The sequence below is a fragment of the Battus philenor genome, unplaced genomic scaffold (genome assembly GCF_028537555.1).
Source record: "Battus philenor isolate CCGP_79_NKW_IND1 unplaced genomic scaffold, ilBatPhil1.0.hap1 SCAF_5, whole genome shotgun sequence".
Classification (NCBI taxonomy): Eukaryota; Metazoa; Arthropoda; class Insecta; order Lepidoptera; family Papilionidae; genus Battus; species Battus philenor.
Window position 1 is genome coordinate 4,359,075 of NW_027181715.1, and position 27,835 is coordinate 4,386,909.

General features: G+C 33.9%; 1 protein-coding gene across 1 annotated transcript; it reads left to right on the forward strand.

The window, feature by feature from the left end:
• The first annotated feature begins 3,822 nt into the window (after window positions 1-3,822).
• Window positions 3,823-26,396, forward strand: Pdzd8 (PDZ domain containing 8). The gene is made up of 15 exons (XM_068772925.1): window positions 3,823-3,907; window positions 11,184-11,346; window positions 14,427-14,609; window positions 15,385-15,577; window positions 15,793-16,003; window positions 16,362-16,527; window positions 17,177-17,377; window positions 18,178-18,393; window positions 18,869-19,500; window positions 19,891-20,116; window positions 20,564-20,672; window positions 22,073-22,201; window positions 24,253-24,376; window positions 25,312-25,522; window positions 26,247-26,396. Exons 2-15 carry the CDS (start codon window positions 11,194-11,196, stop codon window positions 26,394-26,396), a joined length of 2,904 nt encoding a protein of 967 aa, XP_068629026.1. The 5' UTR covers window positions 3,823-3,907; window positions 11,184-11,193.
• The last annotated feature ends 1,439 nt before the right edge of the window (window positions 26,397-27,835 follow it).

The window sequence follows — 27,835 nt, forward strand, 5'->3', positions numbered from 1 at the left end:
AACATCAGACTAATTTTGTCACGATTTTATCCCGGATTAAAATTTTTACTTCTTTTTTACCTTTTAACTTTTTTACTTTTTCTTCTAATTTTCTTATAACCTTTTTACACAAATTGATGAAGGCCTGGCGATGGTCCTTATTGCTTACTAATAAGGCGATGTTGTCCTCAATTCTAGCTTATTTGTAATGCATTTTGGTTCACAATATTACTAATTTTACATTTTGACGCGAAAATAAATGCTTTTCAAACACAGGAACCAGCGACATACAATTATATATTACGGCCATAGAAAAATCATGGATTTTCAAAATTAATGACCACGACTGTCCTTGCGATTTGTTTATCGACATTGTAACTACAAGCCACATTGATAATTGTATTCTTTTTCTATAGAACTTTCTACAAAGTCTTAGAAAACTTATAAATAAAGATGAACGAAATCATTGTAGTTAAGTTATGGTATGGAATAGGTCCGGGAAAGACTTGCAGCAAATGGTATTTATAATCTTTAAATATTATAAAGACTTTTTGGATGTATTATTTATATGTAGCTGATTTTAATGACATTGAAAAGACGTTAATAAATAAACATGTTAGCAAATTACTGTGAAAATGTTTTGTCATAATGAATGATTTTTATGAAGAAATGTGAGACTTTCAAATTTTACTTTAAAAGGGGTAAAATAGAAAAAATCAGGAACTTTGAGCGTTGTTCTTCTTCTTCTTGAAGTGCCTTTCCAACTAGTGGAGGTTGGCTATCAGCTTCCTGCTCTCTTCCTCATTTTTGGTTCTGCGTAATAGCTCAGCAAAGCTGGCGATTCCGGTCCACTCTCTAATGTTACGAAGCCACGACTTCTTTCTCCTACCAACCTTCCTTTTACCAGCGACCTTTCCCATCATGATAAGTTGAAGCAGATTGTATCGAGCGTTGTTAATCCCGAAATATTGACGACAAAGATGAACCTCGCTCTGGTTACGCAATTACGGATAAAATAGACGCTATACTTGAAAAAGTGGATCTGAAGCTGGAATTGGCCACAAAGTACTTTTAACCCTTTTGAAAAAATCTCGATATTTGGATGCCACACGAGCTCACGGAATGAAACCTAATGAATCATGTACTTATTTGTGATTCTTTATTAAGATCTAATAAAATTAAACCGTTTTTGAAGAGTTTGATAACTTGTGGTGAAAAGTAGACTACATATGACAAGAACGTGCGGAAAAGGTCGTGGTCGAAGATCGGTTAGGTTTCACAGACTGGGAAAACCCATGTTAACTCGCAACAAGGTGACGCTGTGTGCGGAGCGTAATTGGAACGAATTCTTTATTATGAACTTTTATCTCCGGAAAGAACCGTTGATTCAGATTTCTACTATCAATAACTGATAAGATTAAGGAAAGAAGTTGAGTGAAAACGGCTGGAGTTATTCTTTCATCAAGATAACTTGAATGCACACGTCTTTAGTGACTCAGCAATAAAATTAAGAGAGTTTGGCTGGGAGTTGATCATCTAACAAGAACTATTTACGATATAGCAAATTGAAATATTGTGAAATCAGCAGTCCCCGTCTCGCCTTTATCTAGGCAGTATTCAATCCTGTATAAGTTTGAAAGATGCCAGCCAAATAACATCCAAGTGAAAAAAAAATTAATACAGATCTTTAAAGTTGTCTATTTATGACTGTCGTATGAATGACTGTTTCAAGTTATTTTGTTGTTGTATTCTCGATAAATAATAAAAAACATTGTGCATAATTTTAGAATACTCAGAATTTACTAGAAGAAAAAAGAACATTTGTAATTCGTCCTAATCCAAAAGCGTCCTAGTCTTTTAAAATTATGATTTGTGAATATTGTGGTTTTCTCGCGATCCATTTCTTTGACGTTTTTGAACAGCTGAGTGATTGTTTACAGGTGTAAATTTTTCAAATATATGAAAATATAGCTCTTTTACTGTCAATTAATAAATGATACACCTTATCCAAATAATAATAGTTTCAGAAATAAGTCTTCAAAAAAGTTAATAAAACCTTAATGAACCGAGGAGTGCACATAAAGTTCCATAAGATGTCTAATATCTTTCGTTTCCTAGTTTTAATTCAAAAATTAAAAGTATTTTATTGAATAAATTACTCTAGCATTCGAAAGTTTTTAATTGATCGAAATGTGAAGAACTTGGTTTGTTGACTCATTTATATGGTTTATATAATAACATACAAATCAAAAACTGTTAAATTTCATTCAATACAAGAAACTGTTTAGTTTCTAGCCGGCTCTTAGATCGGTCTTCTGAGCCGGTGTACTTTACTAATTATATGTTAAAATGACGATTCCAAGATGAATGAAAATACCTACTGAAAGATAAATTATTTTTTTATAATAAATGACGTAATGTTAATACTACACTTCGTATAAATTAATTATATAATTATTTAATATCTATCTGTCCCTGCATACTATTCACTGCCAGGAGTTATTGACCAATCATTCCTATAGATAAAATAAATTATTACAACATATTTCAAAGTGATCACTTTATACAGGACGATAAAAAATAAATGTCAATTCTTTAAAGGTTTTTGCTGACAAATGTATACTACATTTACCCTATATGCATACTATAATACATAAAAAATAAGCTTTATTGGTGGGTTTCGAACCTGCAACCTATAATCATTAGCCCTTTGTCACTACGCTATCATTGCTCTATTTAGATTATGGTGATAATAAAAAAATTTCATGCAAGAAATAAAATGTGTTTATATAGAATTATGAATTTGAAAATGCTTTTTATGATTATGATGTCAATGATGTAAAAAATATTTTCTCAGTTTTAAAGCTCTCCTCGTCATAGATTTGTAAAAGGAGTGGTCGACTAACGGCGCACATCGCGTGCCCAAAGAAATAAAGAAAATAAAGCAAAGTTCCTCAATAATTTACGGATTCTCTAAGTCTAAAAACGTTATATATACATTCTACTACTTTAAACTTAAAACATTATGTACTTAATTTTGTCCAAATAAATTTATACATTACAAGCATTATTCAAGTTAGCTCTTCGCTAATCTTATAAGACATTTGTCTTCAAAGCGAAACTTGTTCTATTCTTGGTTAACTAACCCCTCTTGTTGTATAACTTGTAATTTACGCCACGTATAAAACATCAGATAAATTCCGCTTTATGAATACATAATCAGTGTTTTATGTTTTGTACAGTTTGGGTGTCAATGGGAAAATAGGGCAATGAATAAACATTCATTACAAAAAATATTTGTACGTATATTATTATTTTATTGTTCCAGGTTCGGTCAATTTCAACTGCACCCACCCTATACGACTTTTATGGAAATACCCTGTATCGATTTTCCTTACGCGCAAGCGTCCTTTGACGTTCACGTCCAAACCAATTATTAAAATTTAACGTTAATAAAGGCAACATTATTTCAAAACGCGTGCAGAATTTCAATAAGTAATATCATGTACTAATTTTGTATTAATCCAATCATATTTGGAATACAATCCGTTGGATAATTTTCAAATGGAAATCGAACATCTGTCAATTCGGCGGTTCGTTTGGTTGTGGGAGCTTCCATTACCTTGGGTGAACTTTAGTGCAATTGGCGAAGGTGTGCGCATGCTCAGATATTGCTAGGTGTTTTATCACAATAATAATTTCACAGGCCAAGTGTCAGTTACGGTGAGAATCGCGCCCGCCGCCGGTTTACCGGCTGGCCAAATAAAATGTATCCACCGTTGGATGCTACATAATCGTCGCCTCCTCAATAAATATAGTATTAAACATAAGTTTATTTAAGAAGTTACTAGATTCATGTCAATTGTTGTTTAGTGTGTATGTTCTATGTCGTAGTATACGTGTTGTTTTAAGGTGAATCAAAAAGCAGGTGAGTTGTCGGCGTGAAGAGTGATTGTTTTGCTTTGTTAGCTATGCGATTAATATTGATAACTGAGAATCTTCAATTATGGGCTTCTTTTTTAAAAAATATTGCGATTATGGTAATTATGTACTGTTTTTATTTAACTTACTCTTATAATAATACATTTTTGATTTCTTGTAAAATCTATTAACATTTATATCTTTTACGTTTTATATAATTTTTAAATTATCAATCGGTGTCTCTTATAAAGAAAGATTACATATTCCCTAATTTACCCGTAGCTAACAAACTCCCTCTCTCATTCCCCACATTTAGTCAACACTTCAAACTTAAAGAACTCTGTCGAATCACAGTTCCCTTTTTAATGACGCGTTTTTGGTTTTTTTAAACTTTTAAATTATTTTCTGATGCCTGTTATTGAAATGATTTATTCCAAACCCCTTTATATCTTTTCTCATTTATTATAATTTTTTTTTAAATCTTATTAAAATTTATTTCCTAAATAAAGTTATTTATATTTCGACTCATACGATTGAATCAATTTTTTTATACATCCATGTTTTCTGTTTATTAAAAAAAATGTAAAATTAAAGGATGGTTACGAAAAAAAATACAACTCTTAATTCATCTAATACAAAAAATACAATATAACTTGATTTTTTTATAATATAGTGCTTCGAAAATAAATGTTCTGTGTTTTCGATTACTGCTTCAATTCAATATTGTTAGATCTCCATATAAGGAAGCCGTCTAGCATCCCCGATCAACGCGGCGTCAATTACAACCGCACAGCTATGTCACTATCTATATATATATCTTTACATTTCCGTTTTTAAGGGTTCCGTAGTTAACTGAACTAAAGAGATGTGAAATCTTATCACACAAGACGACAAACGCATGCTTATTTTTTTTGTTTATACATCCTCGTAGCGAAACAGCTCTCGATAAAGCCGTTTTCAAATATATAAAGCAACATCTGTGTCATAATGCCACAAATAATAATATTAAACAGGAGTAATAAAAAGTTGATTGTCGTTTATGCAATACTATAATAAAGACTAGTTATATTAAATTCTTTTCCACATTTTTTATATAAATTGCCCAGCTTTTTTATTATAAGAGCAGTTTGTTTGACTTGCAATAGTGTTACTTCTGTTATTGTACATCAGAGCTCATCATTATGAAAGACGATATCATACCTCTTATTTACGCAGTGAAGTAACTAAGACAGTCAATTTTCGTTAAACATATGGAAAACGCTTTCGCATATCTGCCTTTGCGGAAGCAGGCACAAGGTATATAACCCTTGTATCGACTAAAATCCTCACAATGTTCCTTCATCGTCGCTATACGGAGAGATCTTCAGCCTAGCAAGTGACGGCTGTACACGTGGCCCTATCTAGTGGCTGGAAAAATCTCCTTTTCGTTTCCTTAGTAAAAGAACGCTGGAACTAGCCCATCTTATTTCTCGGATTCTCCAACCAAAGTGTGCAACAGACTCCCCCAAGTTCGTCAACCTGAGACCGAGGGGCCAAGAGTGCTATTACTCACAAGTATCCTTCTCAGCCCCCTGCGCCGAATGCGATCCGCGGCTCCACCGCCATTTCATTCCCGCCATTCCCTACAGCCCCATCGCCGTCGTCGGCGGTGTGACTCCGCTTAATCGTGGAGAATAGGACATACTTAAATATTGACACTCCTCTCCTACTCCGTCACAGCCTTCGCAGTGGAAACAGAGACAGACTCTCATCTCTACTGCGTAACCCACCTGCTCACCTCTAAAATGGGCTCATCTGGCCAATTCAGAGCGGCCGCCTTGGGTCAGCCCCACACCTCATCCGGCCATGTTGATCCCTCTTAGCTTCACCGCTGGAGACCAGGCCAAGACTATTGGGACTCCCCACCATAGGACGAGAACTAGTTCGAGGGGGAGTCAATCGATGCTCGAGATGCTTGTATTATATATACTGTGTTAAAAGCGTGTCAGTAATATTTTCTATATGAAATCCGAAAATTTTATATTAAATTGAAACTAACAGAGAATTATTAACAATAACATCTTTTAAAACACTCACATTTTTTCTATATCTAAAAAAATGGAGGCCCTACTTTATGATAATCGTTATGACCCATTTATATATCAAAAATAGTTTCAGAAATAAAAAAAAGTAAAACAACATGGAAAGAACAAGCGTTTTCAAAACTTTAATAACTACATATTAATTACGACATATCTGTCCATGCATATTTTTTATTATCAGAATTTATGAGTCGATCGTATTCCAAGAGAAACATCTCATATTTCAAAGTGATCACTTTATAAAAGATCATTGGAAATGGGAGTAAAATCTCTAAAGCTTTTAGTATACAAAAGAGCTAAACATTCACCCCTTTACAGCTTTAAAACCTATAACTAATCACCCTCTATATGGCCTCTAATCAGAGAAAAATTCAATATTAAACTTTTATTTTTAATTACTTTCTCTAAAACAAATGTGTTTAAATCAACAAAATTATTTTTGTATTACATAAACGGCTGTGATACATGGTTAGTTATTTGAAAATGAATGTTGTAATCGATTTAATATTTGTATTGAGACTGTAAATATTAAAGCACTTTCATAAGTGTAATGACGAAAGTTTTAATGAAATAAAAAGTGTCCAAAAAATCGTTTATTTGACGTTATTCAATAAAATCATTGTACTACAATTAATAAATATTAGTAATAAAAATATCTTTTCAGTCAGTCTCTCGTGAACTTTTTGTCCATAATTAAAACATATAAATTTCTAGAAAAAAATAATAATAGGGTAAATACGGTTATAATGAGCAAGTTTATGCTGTAATATAACTTGGGCTGTAATAATACAGAATGATTGGATATAATATTAAAAGCTTCAATTCTTTTTGCTCACAAATATTACGTAGTAATCCGAATTTGAAAGCGCTTTTTACTCATGTTATTTATTATAAATTGACATTTAATTGACAACAAATGAGACATACATTCACTCCTTTAAAGCTTTTATTACCAATTTCCAGCCACCGAGTACATTTACACCCAGGTCGTAGCTGGAAGCAGGCCCCTTCCAACCAAACCTTGTTGTAAAGCTATGGAGGACGCTTACGTCCAGTCTTGGAGGTTGTACAGCTGAAATGATGCTCATGAATAAGTATGCTGCTTTGTACCGCTTTTTAGTAATAAGTCACGCGGTACAGCTGCTTTTGTTTTATATAATATCACTGTAATAGAAATATAAAATCTTCTCTTTATTTAATTGAACATAGATTGTTCGTACTATTTAATTATTGTTTAGGAAACGGTTGAATATTATTTTTATTTTTAATTGCTTTATTTGCGTTTCGATATAATCTAACATAATTATGACCGGTACTGTTTATGTTTACAACAGACAAATATTTATAAAACGTACTAGTGGAAAACAAAATGTAATCACTTTCATATAACCCTATTCAACAAAACGTAGCGTGAATATATAAAGTTGATTAGATTGCTCCAAATAAAAAAAATTAGATTAAAGAAACTGGTGACCCGTAAGTCTTTTATACGACCCGAACCAATTTATTACAAATATATAGGCAGAGTTTAATTAAGTGTACTCAAGCTGACTAGATTAAATCCCGTTCATAAATGAAACTTTACGATCTTTTTCGTGTATATATGAAACTTCTCATTGAATGCCAATTTTTATTGAAAAAAGTAATTTTTAATATAAATCTTTATTATATATTTTTAATACAGGATCATTGGTTACAAATGTAAAAAGTTTTGAAGAGTGAATGTCATTTGCTGTCAATAAATGTATAGTTTAACAAATAATAAACTGCGTCATTACGCTAAATAAAAAGCGTTTTCAAAATACGGAACACTACATATTAAAATTATTTTTGTTACTAATTATTACGTCCCTACAGACATTGTACTGCCAGAAGTTATCGACCTAACGTATTCTAATAAAAAAATTAAATTAATATATCAGAGTGATAACTTTATACAGGCTGATTGGAAATAGGTGTACAAAATTTAAAGCTTTTTCCTGACAATAAGCTATACACCCCTTGAAAGCTAATCGCCTATAACCATTTACCATGTATATGTAGCTTCTCTATGGACGCCGTTTTTATTGAAAAAATCAGTTTTTAACAATTTTTTTAAATTGATTTGATAGTATAAAACCATTACATATTTAAGAAAAACCGCGATAGAGCATTTTTAATGTGTCAATAAAGGACAATTGGTAAGTAAACACGGAAAAACATTGTTTCATTATGCAGTAATGGTAGCCTTGGAACTGCACGCTACCTGTTTCAATTCCAATAGTTTTGCTGCACTTCGGTTCAACCACATTTCGATCGTTATGCTGCGGTAAAACTTTTGATTACTAATACCCTAATAATTCCAACACCCCAGTGAAATGTTGATATTATGCCAATCGTATTTTCGTATTAAAAGGCTAACGCAAATAATTAAGAATAACCTTCTCGATAATCCATACTTTTAGCTCTTCGTCTCGATCCTTGCTTTTCTTAGTTCTAACTTTAAAATAAATAGTATATTATTAAATAGATATTATTACAACATTACATTTTTATCTAACCGAAGTGTTTGGAACTTGGTTTGTTAACTCATTTGCATAGTTTATATGATATTGTTTACATCGGAATTTGTTAAATTTCATTTATAAAGCAACTGTTGATTTCCTGGTTGGCTCTTCTTAATCAGCGTTCGGAACCGGTGGTAGCTTACTACTGATAATTTTATAATAATCGACAGTTAAAAAGCATGTGTAGGCATTTGCCTACACTAATAAAGACATTAATAATTTGAATTTGAAGTTAGAATCAGTTAAATATGTAAACAACAGTGCTGTAAACATAATTATGTTTCTACACAAAAAGGCTATCTCTGCTTATCGTTCATTAGTCTGTAGTAATTCATGAATAATAACATGACACATATGTTCGAGTTTTCGTGATATTTTTATTTTTAATTAACACAATCAAGGACGGTAGCTTATCTACCTACTATTGTGTTAAGCATAGTGTTCAAAAAGTTGAAAACTTGTTATTTAATTATTTGTGATTTTTTCTTACATAGCTAGACAACAACTTAACAAACAGAAATCAATTAAAAACGTTATTATTGTAAGAAAAAGTTCAAAAGCAACCGTAACTCGGATTTTTATTAAAAACGCTAACTCCCGCGTCTTACGTAATACTAACATAAAGACTATAAAGACGGCGAAAATAGATAACAAAAACTGGAAAAACATAATACCGCAGGCTCCACTTTCATTTCCGGATTTATTACTTATATGCACATGAACGTAAGCCATTTAGTTAGTACGATGAAGATAAAAAAGGTTGAAGAAATATTTCATCACCATTATAATCATTTTGTACAATAACTGACATCCAATGCTGGACACAAGGTGCCCCATAGATTTCCAATAAGATCGGTCGGAAGTGGACAGGATATAGGTTTTCCCGCGTTGATATTTATAACCACCTAAATGTGTCTATACTTTAAACTAAAGAACAATATATGCACATATACGTACACTATATAGTACTCATTATATTTTTATAAGAGAATTGTGCGAATATAGAAATTAATATTGAAATATTCCCCTAAAAATTCTGTTTCTACCCCTTTAGGTTACAACAATGTAGTTAAACTCACTTTATCGAAATAAGACCTTGATACAAGATACATTTCTATTAAAATATAAAACTATATTAAGCATTCCATAAAAAAAAATGTTTTGTACTACGCCAGTGGGTAGTGAAAAGAAAGCATACAGAATCTCTTTGCATTTGTAAACATGTTATGTCTAGACAAACAATATTAAACTTATAGTTTATTACTGTTTCGAATCTGTTTGGATTACCAAAAATATTTTTAGTATTATTTATTATTATTATATATTTATTTATATGATAAACGGTTAGTAATTTTTTAAAATATACGTTCAAATCGATAATTTTATATCAAGTATATCCATACTAAAAGACATAAATCGTATAAGATAACTAGGCCGCCTTCTAATCCCGTGAAACACGTAAAGTAATGGTCGATGTTGAAACTCTCTACTTTTTTTGAAACGAATTTTCTTAAAGTTTCACTGGTGACCAAGTGGTTTTTGCAGATTTCGCGGGTACAAGGCAGAGGGAGCGTCTAGTATAGGACCTGTTTTAAGGTAGCGAAGCTCAAGAGGTCCGTTGGAAGTATTGGGTCAATCCCCTACATACTAATGGTACACTGATTGGGGTTGAAATCGTCAAGCTTAGTAAAAGTAAAAATTAAATAGGTGTAAGTTAAATGCCCTTCCTTTTTTCCATCTCAAATCCAGTAACACTGCCAAAAGGGAAAAACATTTATTATAACACAAAAATATTTTTCAAGGACGTAATTTACAAGCGCATGCAACAAATATGCAACACAAGCTCTAGTTTAACTAATCCGAATCTATAATAACTAGTTAATTAAATTAATTAATTAATAATTGATGTAAAACAGTTATGTTTACGGGACATCTTATCATCGAATATGTCTCAGTGCCTAAACATAAAAGTATGTTATCGGTAAAAAGTCATGGCTGAAACGTGACCCTTTTAGGATTATGGGCAAGCTCACTATCACTTAGGGAACCATGAAGAAGGGTTTGCTTGGGATTTACCTACAAGATCGAATTAGAACAATAGTAGTATAACATAGTGGTGGCCGCTGGAGTCTAAATGTTCAGGAGTCTGGAGAGTGGAGGCCATGGATCGCAAGCGCGGCATAGGACACCCACAGTATGGACAACCTTGTTAAGATCGTTGGAAGACGCTAGACGCAGGCCGCTTCTAATTAGTAGTCTTGGAAATCTATGATGTGGACGTTCTATGGGTGAAATGATGTTGATGATAATACAATTATTTAAGAAATACGTATCTGTATTGCAAAATATACATAGTAGGAACATAACAAATGGTCCCCTAACCATTGCGTAATCGCTTAGTTATATTTTTATCTCTGTCAAAGGTAACTCTTTTCTTCCATGCCCTTCCACACGAACAGGCAAACAGGTTTACAACATATTTAGGTTGTATATTATAGGTGACCGGATTGAATTTGGGATATAAATAAAAAAAGGAATACGCTTTTTTATTTTAACTAAAAGTACTATGAGCTTCTATGAGAAATTATTACTAGTTGTATAAAGACGTTTGTTTATCTATAGATAGAAATAATTTTGTATCAATTTTTTTTTACAGATAAGCAATCATGCCGGATTGGACGTGGCTTCTCCTCGCTGCGCTTTTTGGCGCAGTATCCGCGTTGGTGATACCCTTGGCCCTCCTTATCTATATCATCAGACCTTTTGAAAAGAAATTAACTCCAGAGGAACAATGCTCTATGCCAGTTACATTGCCAACCGTAAGTTTATCTAATGCTTTTGCAAGTCGAAAAATACGCATTATTTTAATAATAAGACTTGGGTTGAAATAGATAAAAAATATCCCTAATACGTAACAGTCGTATACGTAACAGAAGGGTTTTTTTTTATTTTAAACATTTTTCCTGTGACGTTTGTTCATTCAAAATTATTCCCGCCTAATTAAACTGACTAAAGTTTATGGACCCTAGTTTCTTGGCTCGCGTCCAACGTAAAGCAAAGACAAAACCTCTGTAAACATTTTGTTTATAGCCTACGTGCCCATAATTAACACGAACGAGCCTTTGCAAATAACGACTTTTATTGGAGGTGTAATTTGCAAACGCCTATAAAAAGTGACATGAAAGTCGATATCGCTATTTAGGGTCAATAAAGTTTTCTATTCAGGGAAGTTATTAAAAATTAATGACTCTTATTAAGTATTGTATGGTTTTAAAGCAAATTTTATTATGAAGATATTTTGTTTCATTTCACATTACACAACAGTCTTTTATTTCGTTTATGATAAAAGTTCCACTCATAAATATACTTACCTAGAGTAATTTTTGCTCATACATTAAGTAAGCGGTTGCAACGTCTCGTAACAGCAGTACAAGTTTTGACTCCCTTGACGATACTCATCCGGAATTCGATACATACAAAAATTATTACCATAATAAGACAACATTTCAACTTTATATATACATATACAATAATCAGATATCTGTTTATTAATTTGTAATTAAATTGCATATTTTTAATCAAACAGAACGTTATGTTGTTTACTTACTTACATCCTAGTTAACAAAACATTAAGAAGAAAAATATTTTTAACTTTTAAATAGAGACAAGAAACATCGGTGACAGGATTGAGTATTACAAATGTTTTGACATAAAAATAGCGTAATCGTTAAATAACTGGTCGTCTAGATCTTTTTAAATTAGATTATTTCTTATTCTACTGTCTTGGCAAAGACGAAGTTCTATTACAGTTGTACGCAATAGATACTTTTGCGGTAAAATTTAATCATAACCGTATTCATCATATAGTAACAAAAGAAACAAATAAAATAATTGTTATTTGCACAGTTTCCTACGCAAATGAAGTCACTTTTACGTTGTTAATCATTCCTTTTATTCACATTTAATTAACATGTATTAATAATACCCCTAAGTTAACATAATAATACTTTAATTTTTGAATGGAAAGGTCCTGTTTCATAGTAATAAAAATATTATTACATTCATTTTATACCATAAGAAAACTCATTAACTTCTTAAATGTTTGACCCCATGTCTATAAGGGTATTAAAAAGTAAAAAAGACGTCTATTTTCTTTTAGGTACCCTTAAATATCGATAGGAAATAAAATTTTACTTTAGAATTATGACGTTATTGTAAAAATAAATTTAAATTACAAATAGTATTTCAATATCTCGTTGAATTTTACGAAGTAGTCTTTCGAAACAAATAATTGTTCTTTGTTCGATCTACATAATTACTAAGCTAGATTAGCGCTACATTAACGTTTCCAACCTGTGTTTTTACTGAATAAATAAGAGGGTTACGGAATTGATTAATAATTTATAAAAAATATCGTTATCAACCTTCTAAAGTATAAACGAAATTCAACTAATTTTCTGCGCAAGTTCTTAATTTATAAGTTTAAATTTAGGAAGTATGTCGATATTAACTGTCTAGTATTAGTCAAGGTAAGAGACCATAAAACGCGTAAATAAGAACCACATGAATTATTATCAGAAATGACCAGTTCAGTATATCAATGAAAAGAACTGACAAAGGCCAGGAGGTCGGCGAATCAAAGTGGCAGCGCGTACGCCGCACATTACATATGACTGCTGAGGCCTTAGGGTTCTGGAGGGGTGACCACGGCCCGGCAAGTGCAGCAAAGATCGCCCTACCACAGGGTGGACCGATAACGTAATCAAGATCGTCGCTAGAAGCTGCGAGCCGATTTCAACCGGTCATATCGGAAATCTAATGGTGACGCTTATGTGTAGCGGTGCATGTCCTATGGCTTAAATGATGCATATAAATTACATCACCTGGAGCATGAATGAGATCTGAAACTAACAATAATAGATACGTACCTTAGACGTAAGAAAATCATTACATTTTTTCTGATGAGATTAACTAAGATAATTTGGTATAAAAGAAATTAAGCGTTCATTTATAATTTTTAAATCCTAATAAAAATAAAATAAGGATGTGTATCAAATTGTGTGAAGTCATTTTATAGTTGACCAATTTCACCGTGCTAGGCAGCAGGCATTGTAACGCAACAAATTACGATCTTATGTTAAAACTTACACTAACTGTCGAAATAAAGAGTTAAAATTTCAGTGTAATTTAACTCAAGGTAAACGACAACTTTACGATATATGATAGTATAATTATTTTATTATGCATTTACACTAATACAAGGCCAATTTAAGTATTGTGTATATGAAGTCCTTTCTAACGCTCTTCGTTACATTTAGGGGTCCGTAAATTATAATGTCTTACAAAATCTCCGTTTATTAACCAATCATCACATTTTAAGACGACTTTTTACAAAAATATTTTTATTGTGTAAATTGGTTATAAAGTAAATACAGATTAAACAAAAATATTACCATTTACTTGTTTAAATTGTTTTATACATGTCCAGAAAGTTAACTATGTATTTTTTCATTGTAGTTAAAACAATACCTCTTTTAAGCAAAAATGATAATTTTGAGATGTGGAATAACATTTTTATAATACTCAAAAAAAATTATAAAGCGCATTGCACATTTTTAAAGTCACGCAATATACCTATACAGTCTAAAATAAAACAACAATCTTCCTATTAGATAATTTGGTAACTTAACTAGTCATAGTAGTCAAAATAATGATAATGTCATTATAACTTAGATTATTACCAACGGTTTGTCAGTAAATATATTAATATAATAATAAATTAAGCAATAGATCAGCATTCCAAACTGGATGTAGCTTACTAATAATGATAATATAATAGACTATCTAAAATTGAAATTGGATATTTGACTTAAAATATATACATATATACATTTTAAAGGAGATCCTTAACGAGCTGACCCGTGGCGCCGGCAGCACGCCCGAAGGCGTCTTGAACGCAATGTTGCAGTTCATCTTCCAGCAAAGTACCGCCGACACGCGCTGGCTTCGTCGCAGGATGGCAACCGAGCTGGCTGAACTGCTGGCTAAGACTTCCTCAGGGAAGATCTTTGAGTCACTTACCGTAAGTCATACCATCTTCTGAGAGAGAGAGAGAGAGAGAGAGAGACTTAACGTTAGGTTAATCCTTCAAAGTAGCCGTAACCGATGAAGATAAATTTCAGCTCACTTTACCTCTAAATGAATTAAAATGACACGTGTATAAATGAAAATCCAAGCCAACATTGTTTCTCGGACTGAGGAGCCCAGCCATCTAAAACTAATCGGTATCTTTATCAAGTGAAATGTTAATGTAATGTCATGGATCCTAAGAGATCTCTAGAAATAAGTTACGGTAAAGAAGTGTACTGCTAACCTCGATGGTGTTGACGCATAGAATAGTCGTTACATTCTCCACTCATTTTTTTTCCGTAATGGCGAAATATTAATATTCACGGACAATGGACAATATATCCTGTATGTAAAATTAAAAATTGCACTCGACAATCCACATGTCAAGCTTGGCGACAATTCACATATAACACCCATGATAGATGATTCCACACCGCTGATTCTGGTGGGCGTTGCAGCCATGGTAACGGTGGAACAGGACGTGCAAAGAATATATTTATTTTTAGAAGACTATGGAAGGAAACCGTGTACTGCATTGACCATCCTGTAGCTAAAATGATAATGATGATGACAAAGAAGGTTTATGCTGTAACTTCGACGCTGTGCTATTCGAACCCGTTGAATCTATAAATGTCCCCATTTACAGATGGTATTTTTCCACACATTTAGACCCATAATCGAAGCATATTATTTAATCGAATTCAATACATATTTTTTCTCTATTCCAGCTTCGTTCCCTAGAAGTTGGTACTGAGTTTCCAAGTATATCGAATATGCAATTGTTAAACGGAGAATTAGAAGAAGACGGCGCCCGTCTGCGGTCTCTCGACATTCGATTCGACTTAGCTTACGACGGCAGCTTTAGGATCGATGTGGATGCTGTGATGCTGCTGGGGAAAATAGCAAATATTTCCATAACAGGTTTTCTTTTATATAACAAAACATATTTATGTATTAATACATCTTATTATATTGCAATTAAAAACTAAAACAACGTAAAACGTGTTCTTCATTCCATGACTTATTCGTTTCGATGTCACTCTCCGATAAGAAGAAAGTTCGCTGAGGATATAAAAACTGTAATAATTATACTTAAAAATCGTAAAAGTTATGACATAGAATTTTCTCTTTTTCAGTGGAAAGTATAAGCGGTAGCGTTCGTTTAATGTTCCGTCGGACTCCGTACACCCATTGGGCTCTAGCTTTTGAGACCCCGCCAAAGCTAGAGCTCAGGGTGCGAGGACGCTTCCAGGGACGGCAATTAAAACCACGTCTCGCTTCATTAGTAGCTGCTCACATTCGACGAGCGGTCGCGCAAAGGCATACGCTGCCAAATTATAAAATACGGTAAGCAGTCTGTATCTTTACAGTCTTTAAAATATTATGTTATCCTTATGTGTAAAATAGATTAATAATTTTATTACGTTGTATACATAAGTGTAGTAAGTCCAGTTTTGGGAAAGAGATCAATCGTCTAATCTAACTCTGCTGGGCAGCATCCGAGAGACTACGAACGAGACTACGGCATCTTAGTCCAATATCAATCTATATCGATACATAGAGCCTAAAGAGGAAGGTCTACAACCAATACGTGTTACAGTACCCGACAATAAATATTGCACATCGACCTTTGGAAAGTGACAATCGGCTAATTTCAGCTTCAGAATGTAACTAATTTAATAGATATGATTATCTCTGTTGACAGGTACAAACCGTTTTTCCCTAAATCCGAACCTGGTAGCACAGAGGGAGAGGACGGGCCCACTCCGCAAGGGCGTCTTACCGTTCGCCTCGTGGAGGTTACGCGATTGCAATGGTCCGGAGGCAACGGCATTGTCCGAGCTGCCTTAGCTGTCGATTCACATGGATGGGTAATAAACTACTATCCTTTATGTTACTTGAAAAATGCTAACAGCATTTTTTTAACGTGTTGCTAATAGAAACTAATTAATAAGACACTGCCTGGGCCCTCCATTCCCAGGCGTCCAATGAGGATTCCCCCCCCCCCCCGTCTAGAAATTGTAATTTAGTAACTAAAGGCTCTGAATATGTTAGAGGAAAATTTTGTATAATTAATAATAAAAAAAACGTGTTGCTAAGTATTTTATGTTTTAATCTAAGTCATGAAAATTATCATTTTTAGTTTTATAACAGGAGTTAATATGATAATACTGACCAGGACAGCGATATGTCTTCATCAATATTATCGTAATATCATTTACTGCGTCTTGTATAAATAGATGAAATAAAAGAAACGTGCACAGGTTACTTTTTTGTGAAAAAACAATATATTCGCTCTTACATTTTTGCGTAATTCTGGACGAAATCAATTTGTATACATATACAAATTGATTTCGTCCAGAATTTTTTAAATTATTTATAGCTGCACATAAAGTTTACATGTCTTTCTAGTGAAATATTAATGTATAAAAACAAAGCTATGTGAATTGACTAATTTCCACATGCGTTTAAACTTATCCTTAATGTTTTAAGTCAAAAGAGCTTGACGTTATTTTCCAGGTCTCCCTTCGTCGTGGAGTTCTGGTTCTGGACATAGTATTGCCTGCCGTTACGGGACCTTTAGGTCTGGTGTGCTGTCAGGGTGTGGGCGTTGTGCTAGTAGACACCGTGGTACCCATGTCGCCAGCCTACCGCGCCGACCTACGTCGTGATGATGTTGTGCTTGCTATTGACAATAAGCCGATCAATAATGTAGCACAGGTACTTCACACGTGATCTGATGTTATTTAACTTAAATGAGGCAAAATTTATATTAGGTGTTATAACGTTATTTATTTTCTATAAATGATAAAAGAAGTTTGTGTGGAAAAAAGCTTATTTTAGGAAAGAAAGAATATTTTTTTTAATTATTTAAATTTTGAGTCGAGTATATATCAAACAGAAGTTAAAATTTTTGCCTTTAATACATTGTTTTTCAAACATTCTGTGTAAATAAAAAGTATTAATATCTTATTGTAGAATAAACCAATCGTTTGTTTCACCATACACTAAAATAATCTAAAAATTATTCATCTGTCCCAAAATATAAGAACAAAGTAAAAACATCGTAGTACATTAAGGAATAATTCGATGACGGCGAGTATTACTCGTAGTATTTCGACGATTCAATTGAATTCTCTATTCGTCTATTGGCTTACAATATTTCATCAAGATTTCATTTTGTATCGATTTGAAGCTTGTTTTATTATTATTCAGAGCGTTTTATTTTACTTTTTATTCATTTATTAACGCTTTTTTATGGTTATAGTCAGCGTAATTATGGCCAGAGCCTGTGTACGCATACAATAGGCAATAATTTTTGCAATACAATATACAATTTATTAAAATGTTTACTATGTTCTGCTGTTGATGCCTAAACAAAATAAATCTTTATAGTCGTCTCAAATGTTATTTTTAAAACTATAATGTAAAAAAAAAAAAAAAACATTGTTTGAAACTCATCTTGTTTTAACAGTTTTTAACCGAGGACAGTTACACAAAAAATTTTGGTTATTTTATAGGTGGGAAAACTTTTAAGAAGTGTGGAACGTCGGGCTGTGACAGTAAGAGTCCGACGAGGAGGAACAGGTGGTGCAGGTGGTGGGACAGGTGGTGCACGGAGGGAGGATGAGCCTCGACGGCTTCGCACAAATTTCTCCTTCCGACGAGTATCTGAAGTTATGGAAGGAGTCAGACTTCAGAGCATGCGTGCAGCTGCTTCTAGAACTAACTTGCTGGTAGGTCTTAAATATTACAAGCTTAAATAAATACAGAACTGTTACGCTCTTAGAGCAAATTATAATAAAAGTTCAAATGAATTACACATAAATGTGATGTAAGATTAACAATAATTGAACTTAAAAGTCGACAAATATATTATAATAATATACATAGATTTGTAATAATACTTCAATGTGACGCATGAAATAAGCAATAAATTTATAAATACAATTGCCCGGGACGACTAATTTGAGTTTCTCGCAGGATCCAAAGATGTCATAGTTGATTGAATCATCGTATACAGTAGGACTTTATGGCGTCGACTTTAGAATAGAACATCCTCTTTTCAAGAGACGAAAATAAATTTTAAATAACATAGGTTACAGATATATGAATAAGATATTAGTATTTAGTATATTAGTTATTAAGTATATTCCAGTCTTAGTAGTTGGTCATAATGTTCTTAAAATACTTTTTACTTCATGATTTCAGGAAACAGACTCCCCTGCCAAAATATCAGAACCCCAAAATGACGCTGATCAAAAGCAAAAACCTGACTCTACACGGCAAAGTGCAAAATCGTGCGAGCAACCTGGCCCAGGAAACTTCGGTTTAAGAAAACGAAGATGTTCTGTAGAAAATAAGTCCTCTGATAGTTCCGCAGGTAGTACTCCACCCGCGTCTGGAGCGAGCACACCTCTTAGACAGGCAACTGCCATCAACAAAACTGTCAAACATCCCGATATACCCATAATAAAAACTGATTCATCCGAATGTAAATCAGAGAAATCTGATGTAATACTAGATGAAGAAGAACAAATATTCGAGACGGGCGGCCCTCGTCAAAGCGAGCACGTAGAGATATGCCAAATGTTCTGGACGAAAAGCGTCCAACTTAAACCAATCATACCTTTTGACGAAGAGACTGATTTTAAACTGAATGAAAACCACAAATATTTGAACATAAACGTATGGGCAACTGTACCTGGTGAAAAGGACGAAGTACTATTGGGTTATTTGAATATACCACTTGCAGCATTGCTTTCAGAATGCCAAGATTCTACTGTGCCACATCACATGAAACGATATCAATTTCTGCCGCCCGATGTCGATATTAAGTTCAGGTAACTCTAACAAAAGTCTCTAGTGATATCTAATTGTTTTTGTTGATATTTTGATACTAGTTTCTCAAAATTAAAATTAAATTTGTTATAATACATGTCATTATCGTGTTAGACGATACACACCTACCGCAAGGTATATGGATTTCCCACAGATCTCTTCTCTGATGAACGATCTCGCACTGACCGTTTCCACCGACTTCCCGTGATCTTAACTATGTTGTCGGTCCACCTAATGAGAGACCTACTCATGCCGTGGCCACCGGCTCATGGTTGCCGCTCGGGAATCATAGAAATAATACATTATAATTATAATATACTACACATTCCTAATTAAAAAATGTATACCGTTGTTTTTAGAACAGTGTTAGCTAATACTAATTTCTAATGTAGCAAAAGTCACAAGCTGGCGTCACATCCTGGTTTCGAGCCGTGCCTATGTTTCGGGGACGCGCTGGTATGGTGGGAATGGGAGGGAGCAGGGGGAGCTCGCAGCACGCCTCGCTCGCCGCCACGTGGAACTCCACCTCCACGGCCCCATAAACCAGCACGAGCCGCACACGATTTTGTGCGAACACACTTTCACAGATCAACGCAATGCGATTTTTGTAATAAAAAGGCAAGGATTTTTTTACTTATTTTAATTCTTGACCACTGCATGGTATAGGCCTCCACCAAAGGTCGCCACCGTGATCGATCCTGCACTACCCGTATCAAGCGATTTCCCGCTATCCTGATGTCGACGGGCCAACCAGTGGAGGTTTACCAACACAGCGGCTACTGACTCTTGTTCGCCACTTCACACAAAGTTCTGGAATTTTTGTACCCGCCAACTACCATATGTTAAAACTAATTAATAATAAGGAAAATTATTGCATCTTTTACATAATTATGTACCTTAATAATGTAATTAAGGAGAAAAGAACATTACTATAAGTCCCTTCAGCGCTTTGCTGCCTAGAAAAATCAAAATAAACCAAATAATATTTAAGAAAAATAAGTCAATAAAACTATATGCAATATTACGTTTAAACATAAAAATTACCGTCACGTTTTTCTTTTACAGATTTGGTTAAAAGACGCAATGCAATGCAGAAATTGTGGTTTATGTTGCCACAAGAAATGCGTTACCAAATGCCAAGAGTCATCACCTTGTATACCAAAACAAGACCGTGGTAAGTGTCTTAAGAACGTTAAACTAATATACAATATTTGAATTAAGAACATTTTTTTTAAAAATGTGTTTTAATGAATTTAAATTTTTATTATTAATTTAATTTAAAAAAAAAAACAAAATTGTGCTTTCTCTAAACATATGACACGATATTTTTACTCGATATTCTAATTTCGTACACAAATATGTTTTTAATTCAAGACGGAGGAAATGAAAGTCAATATATATTGTCAGTCATAGATATACAAGTTGCACGCGTGTTATATAATTTCACCATTTCGTAAATATTCTCGAAACTAATACATTATTTATAAATTATATATGGTGTTGGTATTCAACGGATTGCAATGGATATGCAGTAGGTAAATTATTTCCATTTTACATTAAAATCTTAAGAAGAATCCGTTTTGTTTACCCCAAAAGGACGTATTTACGTCTGTTCCAATTTTAAATCAACCTTTGATGTTTTGCCAAAATTTCTTTAACGTGAGATATTATATTAACGACCAGTAAGGTCAATGACTTACACACGATGCAGATTTGTATGAACAAGGAATCGAATTTTTAAAAAATAATTTTTATGGATGTTGAAGTTGTCATTAGAACATGATGTAGGTATGTAAAAAGATAGTTTTTAATTCATTTTATTTCAATCGATGTCTTCTCTATTTTCGCAAATAATATAGAATGTACCGAATTGTAACTAAAACTTAAATACTTTTCTTAAAAAACAATAATATACACCAATTATAGTTACGCAAAAAAAGAATAATATGCACATTAATTATAAATACACAGACTATATATTAGATCTAGACATGATCATCGCGTGACCGTTTCTACCGTAAGCTATGCGGAAGGCTAAAGAATGTTCCACTTGACGTTGCTACATGCCTTTCCACGTAAGAAGTCGTAACTGCCTTTATTATATCTTTATTTCGTTCTTATTTTTTTTTTAACTGTGATGTACAACAGTCTCCGTGAGCGCGGGAAGATCTGTCGCAATGAGGCCACTTAATTTTTGCAACTATTACACTAACAGATTGCGTAATCTACAAAATTAAATTTCTTATCATTTGCACTTATACTTAACGAAACAATGAAAAATGCTTTAAACCAAAATATACTTTTTTCTTTAAAATAAATTAACAGAGAGTATAAATAAAAATATGAACTAATATTAAATTAGTAAAGAATATTAATAAAAACATTAATGATATTATGTGTGAAATCCTTGACTTACAATAAAATATTAGGATTAATTTCCTGTTACAAAGAACCGAAAACAATTTTTTTTTAATATAGTCTGGTTTATATAGGTTAAACATAATATCTTGTAATCTTTAGTTATAAAGTTGAATCAAAAGTCCTAGTCGTATATTGAACGCTTTTTTATTTTAGATCTTTCTACAGGAAGTGGTTGCTCGCCTCCAGAACTAATTATGACCGAACCTGATTCCATGCCTGACCCTGACTCCGACGATGAAGACAAACCCGACAGAAAGGACTCTTTAGACGTCCACGAAGAAGGTAACTACATTTTGGGACTATTTAAAATTTTTACGCCAGAATTTGTAGTTTTATTATTAAATATACTGTTCAATTTCAGTGTTAGAATTTTTAATTTTTCAAATTATGTAAATGTAATTTTTGGTATTAATATACAAATATAATACTTTGATTGATATCAATAGTATTTATTATCACACTTTGAGCATAATTCGAAAATATATTTTTGTTTGTTGCGCAGACGAGCTATTCGAATGCTGACGAAAGAAGTTTTATGCATTAATAATCCACCCGGACTCATCCGACATACTTCACAGAATGACGCAGGTTTTTTTATATAATCGATGTTTAATCCCCTCTGTGAATTCATGTTGATATGTTTATTAATACTCCTTTCTTTTGTTGTCTATCGTACGCAATTCCCTAGTTAGACTAATTGTCAACATTACCCTGTGTTAATAATCAATCGCATTAACGATGTGAAAATTTTAAAAAACATAAAATAATTTAAGATAACTTAAGAACGTCCTAATCGGTAATTTAAGAAGTCACGAAATGGATTTTCCTTTTTTTACTGGTAGACTACCGTATTTTTTGGGCAAAGTAATACATTTTATCTCATAAGTTATTCATAACAAGCTAAAGGTGCGTTTACATGGAGGTAAAATTTCAGTCTAATTGTATCATTTGCACGGCGCGGACACTTTATTTTCCTGTTATGTTAAACGGTTACTTTTACTCTACGACTTAGTGCGTTTTGAACTGATTTCTATTGAAATAGTTATTTGAAGAAATGAAAGTCTTAGATTCAATAATTAATAAATTAAATTGCAATAAAAGATTCCAAGGGAAAAAAAGGTAATTATCCTTTTTTTAATTTTAATTGTGAGTATTTCATCAGAACATGACAATTTGAAAATAAGCAACATGTGAACGCTTCTTTAAAATTGTTAACGCTCCTTACAATCTTGTCTGAGATAGATAGTGAGGCATGTGACACCATTCGGGTGTTATGATACAATGGTTTGTCTTTCGTAGGTCTAAGTCGGTCCATCGCATTCGAGATCAAATGTGTAATCGCGAGCCATCGATTTTACTACTTCATAGACTAACTTATACCACCGACCAAAAAACATAGTTACAATCCTACAACATTCTAAAATAGCTAAATTCCAACGTCGATTATATTAAATACAAATATATAATCGATGTTAAATAATACTATTGCTTATGCCTAAAATTACTAATCTTAACCTAAATTTGAAACAGAATGCGTGCAATGGCCATGTTGCGCGCTCTTTTTAAAATTTCTAATTAGCAATTAACGAAGATATGTTAAAATGGGTGCGCGCTTGGTAATAAACGGCCTGGTTGGCATGTTCTTCAAGGATAATGCTTTGTGTTAGGAAATTCAATACAATGCGATGCAACATCTCACAGACTTATCTACAATCTTTGGCCGTCGTATCAATCCCCACTTATTATTTCTTAATACGGGACCGAATTAGAGAGACATTTGTATAGGCCTTGATTTATGAAACATGCGATACGAAATATATACGATTATGAATCTTATTGCTAATTGCTATGGACATAGTATTGTATATCGTAAACTTTTATCAGAGCATGACTTGAGTGAGTCACGGAAAAATACGGGAAAGCAAATGAGTCAGTAACAAGTTCCGTTCCAAAGTAAAGAAATTGAGGATAAAAACTTAAAACGTAACCAGTTCTTTACTGTGACTCTTCCTTAATACCGCTCGTATAACTTTAACGCGTTACATATAGTATATTGAGAATTTATTAAAAGAAACGCCTGTCCCATAGTTTAAATCTAATTAACCCTGATACATTTCATTTATAAACATCTTTATGTAAATGTTTTAACACATAATTCCTTTACATTCGCTGTATATGATTTCCAGAAACACTAATTAAATGTAAAAAATTATATAATCTGTTAAATAAATGAAATCACGATGGCACACCCACAATAATAAATTATGTCATTGATGTTTTAGTTTATAGTAAAATGTGACGTAACATTAAGTTGTGTTTATTACAATAAATAGGTGGTGGTGCAATGAGCGCTCTGGTGGCAGGGCTGCGACGCGCAGGGTCCGCTCACGCCCTCTCCGCACCAAGGACTAATGCTTCTTCCCGCTCTTTGCCACCGTCACCGAGTCACACGCCTAGGTATTACAAACTATTACCTCATTTTTCATAAACAATAAATGAATTTTTAGGCATAGAAGCGGCGTCTCTCATTTCAGATCTCAAAGGCAAGTTCACAGCCGCTCAATGCTTCATCGCCCTCTTCATGTTCGGAATTTCTCTCCGAGATCTATTAAGAAATGAAGAGAATCGTATATGAACATGTAATCGTAATAATCTATTACATGTATGTAGTACATGAGCGTATTGGCAGTTGAAGTGGTAATCAGTAGGCCACATAGTGAGCGATGTGCGCGTGATAACCGGAGTCCAGAGGCCCCCTCAGGGAACCTAAACGCCAAGTCAATCCATGGAGTGCTCACCTAAGTAATTTATTAACTTGATGGCCGCCTAAGCCGGGTTAGCGTAGCGGCCCGAGTCGCGTTCCCGTGGTTGCCCTCGAGCACAGTTACGCAAACGACGTTCAAGCTTAGCGCTTTTCGCGCTCTGCCCTCTCTAGGTAACAGAATTTCTGGAAAAACCAATAAGGTAACGGTGAGAACTTACATAAAAAAACGATTGAAGTCTCATTAGTATATCAAACGCAAGCTGTTTAAGGTTGCATTTAATTCACTTAATTAAGGGACATTCGTGCATCACTCTGTCTTTTTTAACCAGATTCGATTGGTTTTTGAGCGTTGTTAGCTGCTTCGAATTTTACATATCTTCCTGCAATTTAAGATTGGCGAACCTGCTATTTATTATATTATGAAAACCAATATAAGACACCTTTATAGAATTAGGTTGACAATCGCAAGGGACATCTTTTTTTAAAATTTTTCAAGATGCTCCGCCTCTGGGGGGAGGACAGGGACTATAGGCGAGGCCTATGGACGTTCTACGTCTAAAATGACAACATCCACGTCTGTATATGGCAACGATTGTCATTTTTCACGATCAGCCCTTGTACCGCAAAGGAGGCAGTCGCTGGAGGGGGGTCCGTTCGGCGCGTGCGCGACGATGTGGACGGCGCGGGGCGAGGGGGCGGCGGGTGCGGCGGCCGCGGTGGCTGCGATGCTCCGGCCGGCGCTGCGCAGCGCGCTGCCTCCCGACGCGCTGCTAGCGGCCGCCAGGGACTCCGCGCCTGACCTCGCCTCCAAGCTCAGCGCCGCACAAATACACGACATGGTAACTATGCCGCCATCTTGTTTGATTGCGTCATCTTATTCAATACTGCTAACTTGTTCAAGCCAGTCATCTCGTTTCATACATATCATATAATTAACTTAATTAACATTATTATTATATACAAATTATAATATTTTTTTGGAGTCGTGCTGCGACATTGAATCAGGGATTTGAAGATCCGCAGAAGATCTAAGGTTGTAGACGTAGCTCGAAGAATGCTAATCAGGAGTTGCAGTGGGCGGAGCACATTACTCGTGTAACCGACGACTGAAAGGTTCTCGAGACACAATCACGAGCCGGTGTACGTGGCTTCAAAGGCTGCGGAAAGTCAGTGGATACGGGCAGCTCAAAACCGGTCATTATGACTCAGCAGGGCTGTATTTTATGTTTAATATAAAATTATATAATCTCATTAACATTGGATTAGCCTTGAGGCAAACACATAATTCCCAAGACTAACTTCTATGAAGTCATTTACAATGCACCCGTAGCAATAACAAGAGTTCATTGATTTTTTTTAAAATCCAGCAATGGAAGCTTTCTGTACGTTTCCTGGAATCCTTTTGTAAAAGCGTCTACTTTGCCCATATTTGAAAGATTTGCTAACTCGATGCAATTTGTCTTAGTTCTATAATATTATAGTAAATAAATAAGCAACAATCGTTATGTATTAAGTATATAATTTAGTAGTTAAGTATATCTTATATTTGTCAATGGTGATCAGCTCCAGGCGGTGCGTGAGGAACTGTCGGCAGAGGACGCAAGTGCCGCGGAGGAGGGCGGTGAGGGCCGTGCGTGCGCCCTCACAGCCCTCATGCTACACTGCTGCGCCGCAGCACAGCTTGCACAGCGCGCCGATGATGCGCCCACCTGATATCACTCAATATAAAGTTGTTCAATGTCTACCCGTCTATTATTTTTAATTTTCCTTATAATACGTTCCACGTGATTTTTTGCAGAATACTTGAACAGGTGTAATCTATCCCTTCAGTTCTTATTTCCGAACCGGACCATCATACTCGCGAGTCTTAAAGTAACTAAACTCATATTAATTTAAAGAGAATTTAAACGTATAATAAAATAACATCGGATCATCGTGATAGCACAACGAGGGAATCAGTCATAGCTTTATTAACACAACGCATACGGAAAACTGTTACGTGTTCTGAATGGATTGTCACCAGCGCAAACGATGACCACTGAGTAGGTTTTTGGTGGGTAGGAATCCTACATTACTCTGTTCTCCCCTAGACGACATGGTAAGTTACCCTGCAGATTGTACACCAGAAAATTTCTCCCCGAAAAATTCAAAAAGAGTGTGGTTTAAAATAGTACAAATAATAATGTAAAATAGCATAAATGAGCGTGTTCTCTTGTTGCTTGAATAGTGCCATTCTAATTTTTAACAAACGCAGAGCTGAACACTTACATATTTTAAAACAGAGAGGAAAATTTATTTCTTTTATGGCTAAATGCATCACTTTAAGCCATAAGACTTGGTTTGTTTTTGTTACTGTGAAATTATTATTTTCTTTCTGCTATAACAGAAATGTGTAAAATGTTTATTCTTCCCTCAAAACTTTTATAAAATTGGAATATTTTATAAAGCGTGTTATAAGGCTAACGCTTAATCCAAATGACTTTAATTGTAGCTAATATAAAACCTTCGTAATTAATTTTAAAAAATACTTAATATGTAAATTCACATCGTTGAATCCTTAGTAAGCGAGTGACTCAAACCAAACGGTGACATAATATCGTCTCAGGGCAACTTCGATATGACAGATGGACAACTATTAAATAATATTTTTTCGCTGGTCAAATGATTATTGCAATTTAGTTGCAAATGTAAAACTTGAAAGAGACTGCTTGTAACATATTTGCAACATCAATCACAAATTTAATAACAAAAAATACTATTTAACTAATGCTTACAGCAATTTTTAAAAGTTTTCGCTATATTTTTTAAGAAATTATTATCATTTATTATTATAATTGTTAAGAAACGTACTTTAGATTTACATCAGTATTTTGTTATCAGTATTTCAACCCACAGACGTCCACTACAAGGCTTATACCTCCCGCAAAGATATCTATGTGAGATATATCTTAATCGTCACACTTGGTAGGCGGGTTGACGGTCGCGAGTGTGATGTTTATACGTCTATGTACCAGAGGACGAAGCTGCTCATCTTCTAGGAAGCTTGTTTGTAAATAGTCGCAATCCTATGTAATAATTTTATTTAGTTCTATTTAATTCGCGCTTTTTACAATAATTGTAAAGGAGGACTTAATGCCGTTGATATTCCCTAC

Excerpts from the sequence above, each read along its gene's own strand:
- Pdzd8 (XM_068772925.1), top strand. The coding sequence starts at position 11,194 with ATGCCGGATTGGACGTGGCTTCTCCTCGCTGCGCTTTTTGGCGCAGTA. Across the intron at positions 20,117-20,563 it reads GCGATTTTTGTAATAAAAAG|ATTTGGTTAAAAGACGCAAT; the intron begins GCAAGGATTTTT and ends TTTCTTTTACAG. Across the intron at positions 24,377-25,311 it reads TCACCGAGTCACACGCCTAG|GAGGCAGTCGCTGGAGGGGG; the intron begins GTATTACAAACT and ends TGTACCGCAAAG.